We start from the raw sequence: 14,609 nt of genomic DNA, 5'->3' as shown, positions 1-14,609 counted from the left end.
CCTTAACAGTTGTTTTTTTTCTCCTTTCCACCTGCACCCTCTGTCAAAGGGAGCCCCTTGGGTGGGGGCAAGGGGTAGCTGAACAAAAAGCCGTTTTAAAATTATTTACACAAAGGGACAACTGGGGTAGCCACGTGCTTGCCTGAAGTCGTAGCCTGACCGGAAAGGATGCCTTTCCAGGGAACGGAAATAGACGTGAGATGGGGTCCTCAGCCCCTTTGGCTGAATTACAGCTCACCTCCTACTCCTCAAGCAGGGCTGGCCGTTCCTACCACCGTCCAGGCCAGGGAAGAGGGGCCAGTGGGCAGAAATCCAGTAGCTTTTCCACCATCTGCTTGGATGGAGAGGGGTTACTGAGCTAGTAACCAGCTAAGGCTCATGGGATCCCTCTCCTTCCCCCAGCTTCTCTGCATTCTGCTCCTCTCCTCCTTTGACAACAGCCCCGTCTTGCTCACATCATCTCTGAGAGAGCAGAGAAAGAAGAGAAACGAGGAGTGAGTGTGGGAACTACCCCAACCTTGCTGGAGTCCACCACCATGGGACTGAGTTAAATGACAAGAAGAGTCATGTGAAGCTTGACACCATTAGAACCGATGGGCTTCTGAAAGGCACGGCCCGCCGGGACACTTTGGAGAGCAAGCTGCCCCTTCCTCTTTTACAGCCGACTCCTGAGACAGACTGCGTGGTCCTTCAGAGAGAGAGAGAGAAAGAGAGCAAGAGCTGGAAAGAGGAGACTGCAGGCTCCTCCAGAGAGCATGTATGAGAAAGAGAGCCAGGGAAAGACTGGAGTGTGTGAGTGAGAGAGGAGAGGCTGCAGACAGTAAATGAGAGAGACTGGAAAGATTGTGTGAGAGAGAGAGATTGAGGAGAGTGCAGAGTGTGGAAATAGAGAAACCGGAGAGAAGAGAGGTGTGAGTGGGAGATGGGGAGGGGAGACTGGAGTGTGTATGTGTGTGTGTGTGTGTGTATGCATGTTGGCATGCATGAGCAACTACACAGTCCACTTGGCTACTGATGACTGGTTAAAAAAAAGGACCAGTTTGTAATCTTGGGGGAATGGGGCTCTCAGAGAGGGGACCAGTGATTAAGGTCTGAGCCTCATCCTGGGAGATGACAAAGGGGTGCAGGGAGAAATGGGATGCAGAACAAAGGATCGCCGCCTGAAAAGACAAGCATCTTATAGACGCTTATTAAACATCAAAGGTATTTTCTACATTTCGTCTATTTACAATACTTTCCCATTTGGACCGATGGCTAGAACCTGGCTGATATTTTGGCACCCCAATTAGGGAGGTGTCTGAGAAACTCCAAGAGTTAGTCAGCCGCTCTCGCTTTCCCCCAGACTTCCCAATTGGAAGAGAGGCAGGCTAGGGAGGGGGAGATGGGCTGGGCCAAGGGGTACTGAGCCTCGATTAGCCCTCCGGCTTCCGGGAATCCCCTCCTGCCGGCTTCAGTGAGTCAGCTTTGGCCTCCAGAGGATGTGCTAGTGATATTGCCACCTCCCAAGAGCTTAGTTCAGTGCTCTGCACACAGTAAGCGCTCGATCAATAATGACTGATTGAGAGGGCAGGTTTCTGGCTTCCAGACTGGGCCATATCGGATGAGAGAAGGCGGAAGGGGAAAAGTGGGAGAGAGCCTGTGCCTGAGGATATCCTCAAGGCTTACTCTTATAATGGTGGTATTTGTTAAGCTCTTACTAGGTGCCAAGCACTGTAATAAGCACTGGGTTGGGGGCAGAGGGGAATATAAGGTAGATAATCAGTTCAGATGGTCTTCCAAGCCAGCTGGTTTCCACCTGCCAGCCTCTCATCTCTGGATCTCATTTGCTTTCTAAAGAACTCTGGGAGGAAGCAGAGAGCCACGAGTGAATGCTGCTTCCTGGCTTATCTGTCTCCGGCCTCAAAGTATCGAACCGGACCACAAACCCTCAGAATTGGAAGCCCATCTGCTTCCCAGGAGGCCTGGTCGACCCCGTTCAAGCCGATAATGGGGAACAGGTCAAGAGTCAGCTGGTAAACCAGAACACGCCCAGGCAGAGGATGGCTTCAGTTCATGGGATGATTCTCCAGCACCTCTAGCTCTCTGGAGGGCCACAGAACTGATGGTCAAATTCCCGCATCTGACTCCCACTTCTCGAGGTCCCTCTCCTCAGAGATTGGGGTGGTGGGAAAAGGGGGAGGGGACGCCAAATCCTTGGCACAGACCAGAAACAAGGAACTCAATCCCCCGCTGGATGGGGGCTGCCCACAGACCCCACCTCTAGTCACGGGCATCAGAGGAGTGGAGTGCCAGAAGTTAATAACTGGCATTTGTTAAGCGCTTACTCTGTGCAAAGCACTATACTAAGTGCTGGGGTAGACACAAGATTAATCAAGGCAGACACAGTCACTGGCCCACCAGGGGCTCGACCCTTATCAGAATCCTGGTGGGGCAGCAGAAGAAGCTACGAGCCGCCTCGATTTAAGAGGCTTCACCACGGTACTGAACAATCGGCAATCTACCTAGCACCCCTGACGTTGGGGAAAGAAGTGGAAGGGGTGGGAAGACAGGGGTAAAGGTGTTTTATCCTGGGTAGCACGGCAAGTTACAAAGTAACTCTTATGAGCCTTAGAAGCTGAGTTGTATTTTCAGTTCTTAAAAAAATATATGTACATCTATTTATATATATATGTCATATATATATATATATGTATAATCTATACAGCTGAACAGGGAGGAGCTTTTGGCTCCCACCAAAAATGAACACTCTAAAGGAATAATGCAAAGCACTGCAGTATGGCATGCAGGTTAGGATTAAGCAGTGTAGGTTTATGATTTCAGTTTCAGAAGACACCATCAAGCCAACAGTAAGGGAGCAAGGGAGTCCCACGGGGCAGGAATTGGGATCAAAAATCAGTCACTAGCCCCCAGCTAGCTCACCAATATGAGCGTATACGCACACATACACACATCTGAGCACACTCACGCACCTGCACACAAACACACACACACACAGGTAGCATCAGCGATTTACAGGGACTTTGCAGTGTCCAAGAGAAAGGCAGTTCTCAACATGCATGATGTCACATAATCAGGGAAGCAGACAAGCCTCTAGTACCTGGTTCTCTTTAGCTGTGGTCTGAGGCTCTCTCTCTCACCATTAAACAAAAAGGACGATAACATCGCAGAATCCCAAGTTAAACTTTGGGAAGTCACCTGAATTCCAGGTGAGCAGATAGGCTGAGCTCCCTCTCCTCCACAGACCCATCTCCCAGTCAGCCAAGCGAACCCCACCCAGCTCCAGAAACCCCGCTTATGGATCCTGTCTTTGAAATCGGTTGGCTTCACTCCGGCTTCTCGAATGACACCAAGGGAAAAGGAGCGCCGGGGCCGACACCTCCAAACAAAACTCTTTGGCCAACGTGGAAATGTAAACCTCTATGGGGACACCGTGCTAAAGTCCAGGAGAAATGTTCAAGGATTTTGCACTACCACAACCCGGGACCATTTCTGTGAGGGGTGATGGTGGTTCTTATTAGTTCTAGAATTATTGGTTTATGAGCCAGGGCCTACTTCTGGATTTCTGAAACCACCACTGGGGTCACTCTCTATAAAGAATTCGAGATTGCTCCAAAGCTTCTGGGTCCCGGGAAGCCTGGTTGGGAATTCTTCAACGTTTCTGTCTGTGAGGGAGCTCCTGCCGGCTCTTTACAAGTTGTAGCTCATGTCCCTAATTCCCTGGAGAATCCTCTTCATGTGGCCCACTTTTGTTATCCCCAGATCCTGAAAAAAAAACAGAGGAAAGAACTTGCATTACTAACACCTGTCGATGGAGAACAGATGATGATGATAACAATAATGATAATAGCAATAACAATGAAACAATAAAATAACAATAGCGGCAGTTGTTAAGTGCTTACTATGTGCTATTCAGTGTCACAATGTGACAATCAGATCAGACCCAATCCCTGACCCACACGGGGCTCACTGCTTAAGGGAGAAGTAGGCCAGGCATTTCTTTCCCATTTTGCAAGTGTGGACCCTGAGGCATATTACATGTTAAGTGACTTGCCAAAACCCACATATCAGAGCTATGGCAGAGCTGGGTAGAGAACCCAGGTCTCCTGACTCCACGTATATCTTTAATTCTTTTTATTTTTATTGATGCCTGTTTACTTGTTTTGATGTCTGTCTCCCCTATTCTAGACTGTAAACCTGATGTGGGCAGGGATTGTCTCTCTTTATTGCTGAATTGTACTTCCCAAGCACTTAGTACACTGATCTGCACGCAGTAAGCGCTCAGTAAATACAATTGAATGAATAAATGAACATGAGGAGTCTCAGCTGGACTGTCCCAGAGATGAAGGGATGCTTTCTCTGGCAGGTAGGCAGGGCTTAAAATCATAATAATAATAATAATGACATTTATTAAGCACTTACTTTATGCAAAGCACTGTTCTAAGCGCTGGGGAGGTTACAAGGTGGTGAGGTTGTCCCAAAGGGAGCTCACAGTCTTAATCCCCATTTTACAGATAAGGTAACTGAGGCACAAAGAAGTTAAGTGACTGGCCCAAAGTCACACAGCTGACAATTAGCAGAGCCGGGATTTGAACCCATGACCTCTGACTCCAAAGCCCATGCTCTTTCCACTGAGCCACACTGCTTCCTCTAAAATGAAGAGTAGTAACATGTTCTGCCTAAGTTAGTAAATTCTGGGTTTTGGCAAAATGTTGGGGGGCTCCTGCCTCTCCCCAATTCTAGGCTGCACCAATACTTCAGGCCTCAGACATGTGTTCCATCCTATAATAATAAAAAAGATAATAATGATAATAATGATGGCATTTATTAAGCGCTTACTATGTGCAGAGCACTGTTCTAAGCGCTGGGGCGGTTACAAGGCAATCAGGTTGTCCCACAGGGGGATCACAGTCTTCATCCCCATTTTACAGACGAGGTAACTGAGGCCCAGAGAAGTGAAGTGACTTGCCCAAAGTCACACAGCTGACAATTGGCAGAGCCGGGATTTGAACCCATGACCTCTGACTCCAAACCCCATGCTTTTTCCACTGAGCCACACAGCTTCTCTAAAGATGAAAAAGATGAAAATAACAATAATTATATAACAACAACAATAATAGCAGTATTTGTTAAGCAGTATTAGATAAGTGCTTACTATGTGCCAGGCACTGTACTAAAGGCTGGGGCAGATACAAGGAACTGGGTTGGACACAGTCCCCGTCCCATTCATTCATTCATTCAATCGTATTTATGGAGCGCTTACTGTGTGCAGAGCACTGTACTAAGCGCTTGGGAAGTCCCAGTTGGCAACATATAGAGACGGCCCCTACCCAGCAGTGGGCTCACAGTCTAGAAGGGGGAGACAGACGACAAAACAAAACATATTAACAAAATAAAATAAATGGAATAGTAAATTCATTCAATCGTATATGTACAAGTAAAATAAATAAAAGTAATAAATCTGGGGCTGTGGGGAGGGGAAGGAGGTGACCTGAGCGTCTTAATCTCCATTTTACTGAAGCCCAGAGAAGTGATGTGACTTGCCAAAAGTCACACAGCAGACAAGTGACAGAGCTGGGATTAGAACACAGGTCCTTCGGATTCCCAGGCGCGTGCTCTTTCCACTAGGCCACACTACTTCTCATAGGCACCCGAGACTCTGGCCATAAGCCTATGGTTCCTTTTGGCTGTTCCCATACCATCAAAATCCGTCATCATTCTCTCATCCCAGCTTCTGTGCGAGCTGGCTGGGGAGGGAAGGGAGAAAGGTGCAGGTGGAAGAAAGGAAGTTGGCCTCAAATAGCCAAAACACACCCAAGTCCCTGCCCAGGACTGAACCTCAAATCTGGATCTGTACTCTCCCAGTGCTCTGGCGCAGAAAACCCTCCATAAGTACGATTGAACGAATGTTCTGAGCCACCAGACGAGATTAGGCAACACATTTTGGGAAAAACACAACAACCAAAAGGCACATATTTCCATTGTGATCTCAAATTAGTGTCAAGTAAAAAAAAAAAAAAAAAAAAGAATGGCAATTCTGTAGACTCCACTAGTTCTGGAAGTCTATTTCAAACATAGGTTTTAAATAGGTTAGTGGAGTAGAGGACAGAACCGCTGTTCTAGTCCTAAGAGAGCCTGCCAAGATGTGTTGCCGCAGATGCTGGTAAAATACAAGCCCCTAAAATGACCCTCTCCATTCTCAATCCGGTACCCACCTCGCACTGGGTAATTTAATGGAACATACACCACTTCACCCTCCACAAACCCAGACTTGGTAGCCCGTTGGATTTAAAGTTCTTTCTAAATCAGCAGCATTCATTCATTCACTCAATCGCATTTCTTCACGTAGGGAAGCAGTGTGGCTCAATGGAAAGAGCCCGGGCTTTGGCGTCAAAGGTCATGGGTTCAAATCCCAGCTCTGCCAATTGTCAGCTGTGTGACTTTGGGCAAGTCACTTCACTTCTCTGGGCCTCAGTTACCTCATCTGTAAAATGGGGATTAAGACTGTAAGCCCCCCATGGGACCACCTGATCACCTTCATTCATTCATTCATTCATTCATTCAATTGTATTTATTGAGCGCTTACTGTGTACAGAGCACTGTACTAAGCGCTTGGGAAGTACAAGTTGGCAACATACAGAGACGGTCCCTACCCAACAACGGGCTCACAGTCTAGATCACCTTGTAACCTCCCCAGTGCTTAGAACAGTGCTTTGCACATCGTAAGCACTTAATAAATGCCATTATTATTATTATTTACTGAGCACTTACTGTGTGCAGAGCACTGTCCTAAGCACTTACAGTAGAATAATAAACAGACACATTACCTGCCTGCAACCAGCTTACAGTTTAGAGGGCTTAAAAGTGAAACTCCAGGCATCCATGGGTATAGATGGGGTCTCACCCCCATGCTGGGGGGCACTGGGGGCATGTGTTTAAGAAGGGCAGGGGGGCATTAAGACAGTGGCGGGGGGGCACAAATGCTTTTACACCCTGCTACCTGCACAACTCCCTTGCCACCGGATGCTCTTCCACCCAGCTGAACAGCAGGCAAGAAAAAAATGCTGGGGAAGGGGGTAGGAGAGGGATGAAAAGAAGGAAGGATGTGGGGGGTGAGGGAAGGAGAAGGGGAAGGGGAAAGGAGGAGGCGAGGGGGAAAAGGAGGAGGAGAAAAAGAAGCAGCAGCATGGCCTAATGGATAGAGCACAGGCCCGGAAGTCAGAAGGACCTGAGTTCTAATACTGGCTCTGTCACTTGTCTGCTGTGTGACCTTGGGCAAGTCGCTTCACTTCTCTGTGCCCCAAGTCCCTCATCTGTAAAATGGGGATTAAGACTCTGAGCCCTATGTGGGAAAGGACCTTGGGCTAACCTGATTACCTTGTATCTACCCTAGTGCTTGGCATATACTAAGCGCTTAACAAATACTGTAATTATGATTATTATTTTTATTAAGAAGGAGGAGGAGGAGGAGGAGAAGAAAAAGAGAGGGGAATGGGGAAAGAGGGAAAGAGAATGAGAAAGGGAAGGCAAGGAAGGGAGCAAAGAAGTAGCCAGAAGGCAAGGGGGAGGGAAGGGAGGAGGCACAGGTGACTTTGGGGTGGGCTCCTCCTCACCTCTGCCCACTCAGCTGGGCATTACACATTCATTCATTCAATCGTATTTATTGAGCACTTACTGTGTGCAGAGCACTATACTAAGCGCTTGGAAAGTAAAATTCGGCAACAAATAGAGACAATCCCCACCCAACAACAGGCTCACAGTCTAGAAGGGGGTAGACAGACAACAAAACAATAGGCAGGCATCAACAGCATCAATATAAATAGAATATAGATCTATACACATCACTAATAAAATAAACAGAATAGTAAATAAGTACATATATATATATATATATATATATATAAGTGCTGTGAGGAAGGTGGGGGAGGGAGTTGGGGATAGGGAGGGGAGGAGGAGCAGAGGAAAAGGGGGGCTCAGTCTGGGAAATCTGAGACTTGCTCTCTAGCCTCACCCTCATCCTCTGGATCTATTTCTGGGACATAATAATAATAATAATAATAATAATAATAATGGTATTTGTTAAGCGCTCACTCTGTGCAAAGCACTGAGGTTTGAGCTCAAGCCTGGGAGTCAGAAGGTCATAAATTCTAATCCCAGGTCTGCCACTTCTGCTCTGTGATCTTGAGCAAGTCACTTCACTTCTCTGTGGCTCAGTTACCTCATCTGTAAAGTGGGGAGTTACACTGTGAGCCCCAACCCCATTTGCTTGTATCTACCCCAGTGCTTAGTACAGTGCCTGCCACACAGTACGAGTTTGACAAATACCACAATTATTATTATTATTATCTCTAGTGATTATAGAGCTTAATTCAGGCAGGCAAATCCCCACCAGGATGGAAGCCTGTTCTGCTCTGTTCCTTCTTTTTTCAAAAAAATGATACTTAAGCACTTACTATGTGCCAGGCACTGTTCTAAGCCCTGGGATAGATTCAAGCTCATCAGATTGGACACAGTCCACATCTCGTGTGGTGCTCACAGTCTTAACCCCCATTTTACAGTTGAGGCAACTGGGGCCCGGAGAAGCAAAGTGATTTGCCCAAGGTCACACGAAAGACAAGTGTCAGAGCCGGGATTAGAACCCAGGTTCTCTGACTCTCACGCTTGTGCTCTTTTCATGAGGGCAGAGAATCCCTTTGACAAGGCCCAACCTTGCCCAGCGGACTGCTCTGGACGTATTTGGAAGGAGACCGTTCCACAGCAAGAGATGAGGAGAGGGAGAGGAGAAATGAGGAAGTGAAGCCAGCCTCATTGTTGGCAGTGAGGTCACTTCGCCCATCGTGAGTATGTGGGGGTGACTAAAGCCTCGCTCCACAGAATGCTTCTCCGGGTGTTTGAGGTTCCCGGGCTGGGAGGGGCTGATGGGGGTTGTGACTAGAGCCTGAAAAACAGCTCACAGAACAGACACCACAGAAGGATACTGCAAAGGGAAGAGCCAGCCGCAGAAAAGCTGGTGGAGATGAAATGGACCAGGGAGCTTAGGTTGGACAAGTGGCTAAGGTTGGAGAGGGAATACTGGGGGGAAATAGGAGGAAGAGCTTTGGGCAGACAGAATTAGGAGGCTGAGAAGCCTGGCATGAAAAGACAGAAGGCCACGGCAGCAGACACCAGTTTCCTAGAATGAATTTCGTGGCTTCAAATGGGCCACATTGCAATTCGTACACTGAGCTTCCTTCTATCTAACGGGGCTTCCGGGATAATAACCTGATAGTTTCTTGACACAAAGACGTTACTCCACGGGGCCCCTTTTGTAGATCTGCTCAAACCCAGGTCTCTGACGAGACCTGAGTGTTTCCAGTCGGGGCTGGAAAGACCCCAAATGGCAGCTTTCTAACCTATTAGCTCTTTGAAGCCGGTTCCTTCCTGGTGCCCACCTCCTCTAAGATCCCTGCTCTTCTTGGGCCCGGCCCCCATTCTCAAAATGAAAATGTGGCAGATTTTAACGGCCTCTGCAAAGCACCTGATGTGGGCACCTTCCCTCCTGCCTGGAATGCCCTCCCCTTTCAAACCCACCAGGCCACAGCTCTCCCCATCTTCAAAGGCCTTCTGAAATCCCACCTCCTCCAGGAAGCTGACCGAATAATCTTTCGTCTCCCAACTAACATTTTAGCCCTTCTGCCCTCACAGCCTCTGGAGTAGTATATTTTGATTTACCTCTAGACTGTAAGCTCGCTGTGGGCAGGGAATGTGTCTGCTTATTGTTATATTGTACTCTCCCAGTAAGCGCTCAATAAATATGATTGAATGAAGGAATTTACCTACTCTATTTAAGCCTTCTTTCCTCCTTTCTGTAAATTTTTTAGGTGGTGAATTAGTAGATTGTCAGCTCCTTGTGGACAGGGTGGGTGTCTTCTACAACTATGTACTCTCCTAAGGACTCAGTCCAGTGCTTGGCATCCAGTAGGGGTTCAAAACCGTCTACTGTTTGAGCGATGTCCCAGAGAAGGAAGGGCAGGGGAATCAGGAAGCAGAAGGCAGCCCAACTCGGGGAGAGCCATGCTTCCTGAGGGTCATGCCAAGTACATGCCAGCTTGGCTTGGGAAGGGCAGCCGTCAACAGCGGCCAGGGGAGGAGGGAGATGGAATACCTTCAAGTCTCTTCTCTCCAGCAGGATCAACTCTGAGCCCTGGATGTCATGGCGGATAAAAATGTCTTTGTATTCCCCTAAACCAAGCGTGTCCAGCCAAGAAGCCACCTCCTCAGTGCCCCATTTGTCCACTAGCAAAAAGGAAAATCAAAGACGATCGACTCAGCAAGAAGTACAGAGAGAAACGGCCAAAAGCAACACACACCCACACCCAAGGAAGCCACAAGCAAAGCACAGAAAGGTTCAAAAAGGAAAAATGAGAGGAGCTGGAAAGGGGTCGCTTGGGGGGCACGGGAGAGGGTTTGCGGCACGATCAAAGGGGTGGCTTAGACGAGGCATCAGAAACACATGCTTCCCACACTTCGCTCCTCTATTGCCAACCTACTCACTGTACCTCGATTTCCTCTACTTTGCCACTGACCTCTCGCCCACGTCCTGCTTCTGGCCTGGAATGCCCTCCCTCCTCATAACCGACAGACAATTATTCTCCTCACCTTCAAAGGCTTCCTTAAGGCTCATCTTCTCCAAGAGGCCTTCCCCGCCTAAGCTCTCAATTCCTCTTTTCCCACTCCTTTCTGTGTCAACCTGATTTTCTCCCTTTATTCACCCCTCAGTCCCACAGCACCTATGTCCACATCTGTCATTCATTTATTTATATTATTGTGTCTCCCCCTCTAGACTGCAATTTCGTTGTGGGCAGGGAATGTGTCTACCAACTCTGTTGAATTATTCTCCCTCAAGCGCTTAGTGCAGTGCTCAGTAGATACGATTGATTGATTGATTGGTAGAAACCATGAATCCAAGAACCAGGATCCTAGTTCCGGAGGGCATTGGCTCCTGTCAACTGTTGACCAGGATGGTAAAGGAAGCCTGGCATGTGTAATCTTAGCAGTGCAGACTACTGGCTCTCTTCCTCCTCCCTCACCATCCGTGGTCAGCTGGCCGGCTTGGGAGGAAGGGTTCCCCATACTGCTTCCAACCAGATCTCAACTTTCCACCTGCCAGGGCGTGGGCTACTTGTTCTCATCTGTCACCCTCGGAGCCAGAGATGGGATAATCAATCATATTTATTTAGTTTTTCTTCTTCTTATGATAATAATAATAATGGTATTTGTTAAGCACTTACTACGTGCCAGGCACTGTACTTAACACTGGGGTGGATACAAGCAAATCGGGTTGGACGCAGTCCTGTCCCACGTGGGGCTCACAGTCTCAATCCCCATTTTACACATGAAGGAACAGACACAGAGAAGTGAAGTGACTTGCCCACGGTCATACAGCAGACAAGGGGTGGAGCTGGGATTATTACCGATGGCCTTCTGATTCTCAAGCCCATGTTCTATCCACTACGCCGTGTTGCTTCTGTTTGCAGGGCACTGTACTAAGCGTTTGGGAGAGTACAACACAACACTATAACAGGAATATTCCCTGTCCACACTGAGCTTACAGTCTAGAGGGCGAGACACACTTTATTATTATTATTATTAATGATAATAATAATAATGATAATGATTCTTGCTAAGCACTTCATATGTACCAAGCACTGCTCTTGCCAACTTGTTGCCAACTTGTACTTCCCAAGTGCTTAGTACAGTGCTCTGCACACAGTAAGCGCTCAATAAATACGATTGATGATGATGATGATGCTCTAAGTGCTGGGGTAAATACAAGTTAATCAGGTTTATATAAATAAATTATGACTACGGGCATAAGTACTGTGGGGGTGGCGAATTAAGGGAGAAAGTTAGGGAGACGCAGGAGATGGTGGGCAGCATGGCTTGATGGAAGGAGCCCAGGCTTGGGAGTCAGAAGATGTGGGTTCTAATCCTGGCTATGCCTCTTGTCTGCTATGTGGCCTTGGGCAAGCCACTTAACATCTCTATGCCTCAGTGACCTCATCTGTAAAATGCGGATTAGGACTGTTAGCCCCATGTGGGACAACCTGATTACCTTGTATCTATCCCAGGGCTTAGAACAGTGCTTGGCATACAGTAAGTGCTTAACAAATACCATCATTATTATTATTATTATCCAGGGGCCAGATGGAAAGCAATGACATGTGCCCAAAGAGTCCAGAATCCCAAGTGTCTTTTTTTTTTTCTGGATAGTATTTGTTAGGTACTTATTATGTGCTGTGCACTGTACTAAGCACTGATCGTGAGTTCATGTGAGGGAGGACCAAGTATGTCTTGCTTCTGAGACAAGAAGAGAAGCGGCGTGGCTCAGTGGAAAGAGTCTGGGCTTTGGAGTCAGAGGCCATGGGCTCAAATTCCGGCTCTGCCAATTGTCAGCTGTGTGACTTGGGCAAGTCACTTAACTTCTCTGTGCCTCAGTTACCTCATCTATAAAATGGGGATTAAGATTGTGAGCCCCACATGGGACAACCTGATCACCTTGTAACCTCCCCAGTGCTTAGAACAGTGCTTTGCACATAGTAAGCGCTTAATAAATCCCATCTTTTTTTTTTTCTGTTGTACTCCCAAGTGCTTAACACAGAGTCTTGCACTCAGTAGGTGCTCATACCTACTGCTGGACTGGTATTTTTGTGTACACACACACACAAACCCACACACACTCTTTGTCTCTCTCTCTTGATAGACTGGATAACAATTATATCAGCACTGCTTTCACCTTAATGAATGAACAGTGATCACTTCCCACTCTGGAGGGAAAGTCTGGAGGAAGGGCAATTGAAGTTTCTAGGGGGTAACAGGGATAAATAACAATTTAACAATCAATCAGTGGTATTTATTGAGTGCTTACTATGTGCAGAGCACTTGGGAGAGTATAATACAATAGCTTTAGCAGACATACTCCCTGCCCATATCAAGCAACGAGTCTACAGGGGGAGACAGAAATTAATATGAAAGCCATAAGTACAGTGCCCCTTTGTTCTTTTGAAGGGAAACAGCTGGATCTTAGAAACAAAGTTTTGCTTTTTTGCTTCTTAGTATCTGTTAAGCATTTACTATGTGCCAGGCACTATACTAAGCACTGAGTTAGACAAACTAATCAGGCTGGGCACCATTCATGCCCCACATGGGGCTCATAGTCACTCAATCATACTTACTGAGAGCTTACTGTGTGCAAAGTACTGTACTAAGAGCACTGGAGAGTACAATGATCTTACAGTTTTAATCCCCATTCTACAGATCAGGTGGCACAGAGAAGTGATCTGCCCAGGGTCACACAGCAATCAAGTGACAGAGCCAGGGTTCTTCCAAGTCCCAGGCCTGTATTCTATCCACAAGGTTATGTTTCTTTTAGACTGTGAGCCCACTGTTGGGTAGGGACCGTCTCTATATGTTGCCAATTTGTACTTCCCAAGAGCTTAGTACAGTGCTGTGCACATAGTAAGCGCTTAATAAATACGATTGATTGATTGATTGATTGATTTCTTCTCTGTGTCTTGCCTACACAGTTGAGTCAGTGATGCCTTCGTCCAAGGGGAAAGGATTTCACTGGGAGAGCAAATCTGTGGGCCCAAACGATGATGGCTGGCCGAGGCACTGCCCTTGGACTTGGATTTGTACCCTTTATTCACCCCTCCCTCAGCACCTATAGGTGTATCCATAATTCATTCACTTATCCATTCATTCATTCATGGAGCAGTGTGGCTTAATGGAAAGAACACAGGCTTGGGAGTCAGAGGCCGTGAGTTCTAATCCCAGCTCTACCACTTGTCAGCTGCGTGACTTTGGGCAAGTCACTTAACTTCTCTGTGCCTCGGTTACCTCATCTGTAAAATGGGGATTAAGACTGTGAGCCCCACGTGGGAGAACCTGATAATCTTGTATCTACCCCAGTGCTTAGAACAGTGCTTGGCACATAGTAAGCGTTTAATACTGTATATATGTATATATGTTTGTAGGTATTTATTACTCTATTTTATTTATTTATTTTATTTATTTTTTTATTTGTACATATTTATTCTATTTATTTTATTTTGTTAATATGTTTTGTTGTCCTTCTCCCCCTTCTAGACTGTGAGCACACTGTTGGGTAGGAACCGTCTCTATATGTTGCCAACTTGTACTTCCCAAGTGCTTAGCACAGTGCTCTGCACACAGTAAGCGCTCAATAAATACGATTGAATGAATGAACAAGTACCATCGTTATCATCATCATTAATGTCTGTCTCCTACTCTTAACTGTAAGCTTGTTGAAGGCAGGGAACGTGTCTACCACCTCTGTTCTACTCTATTCTTCCAAGTGCTTAGTTCAGTGCTCTGCACACAGTAAGCTCTCAATAAATATGATTGATTGACTGAGGCGAGGATCTGCCTCTTGCCTTGGTAGATGACATCTGGGTAGAGGTCACTTCCCACAGCTCTAATAACTGGGCTGGTCATCCCACCGGAACCTATGATCTCTCTTCGTCTTTAAGCCCATGCCCTCTCCAAGGAACGCATAATACAGGCTGAAGCAGATATAACAGTGCTTAGTACAGCGCCCGGCACGTAGTAAG

The 14,609-nt window shown here is 47.0% G+C and overlaps 1 protein-coding gene across 1 annotated transcript in view; it reads right to left on the bottom strand.

Moving 5' to 3' along the window:
* Window positions 1-903: 903 nt before the first annotated feature.
* The window catches only part of DGKK (diacylglycerol kinase kappa), a 145,505-nt gene continuing 131,799 nt past the window's right edge, over window positions 904-14,609 (bottom strand). Inside the window, exons 29-30 of the mRNA XM_038748152.1 lie at window positions 10,142-10,272; window positions 904-3,762 (exon numbers count right to left, since the gene is read on the bottom strand). Coding sequence (XP_038604080.1) covers window positions 3,688-3,762; window positions 10,142-10,272 — 206 coding nt within the window. The 3' untranslated portion in view covers window positions 904-3,687. The remainder of the gene's footprint in view (window positions 3,763-10,141; window positions 10,273-14,609) is intronic.

Source organism: Tachyglossus aculeatus, chromosome 6, assembly GCF_015852505.1.
Source record: "Tachyglossus aculeatus isolate mTacAcu1 chromosome 6, mTacAcu1.pri, whole genome shotgun sequence".
Classification (NCBI taxonomy): Eukaryota; Metazoa; Chordata; class Mammalia; order Monotremata; family Tachyglossidae; genus Tachyglossus; species Tachyglossus aculeatus.
The sequence above is the reverse complement of the archived record's forward strand: the minus strand, read 5'-3'. Positions and strand labels throughout refer to the sequence as shown.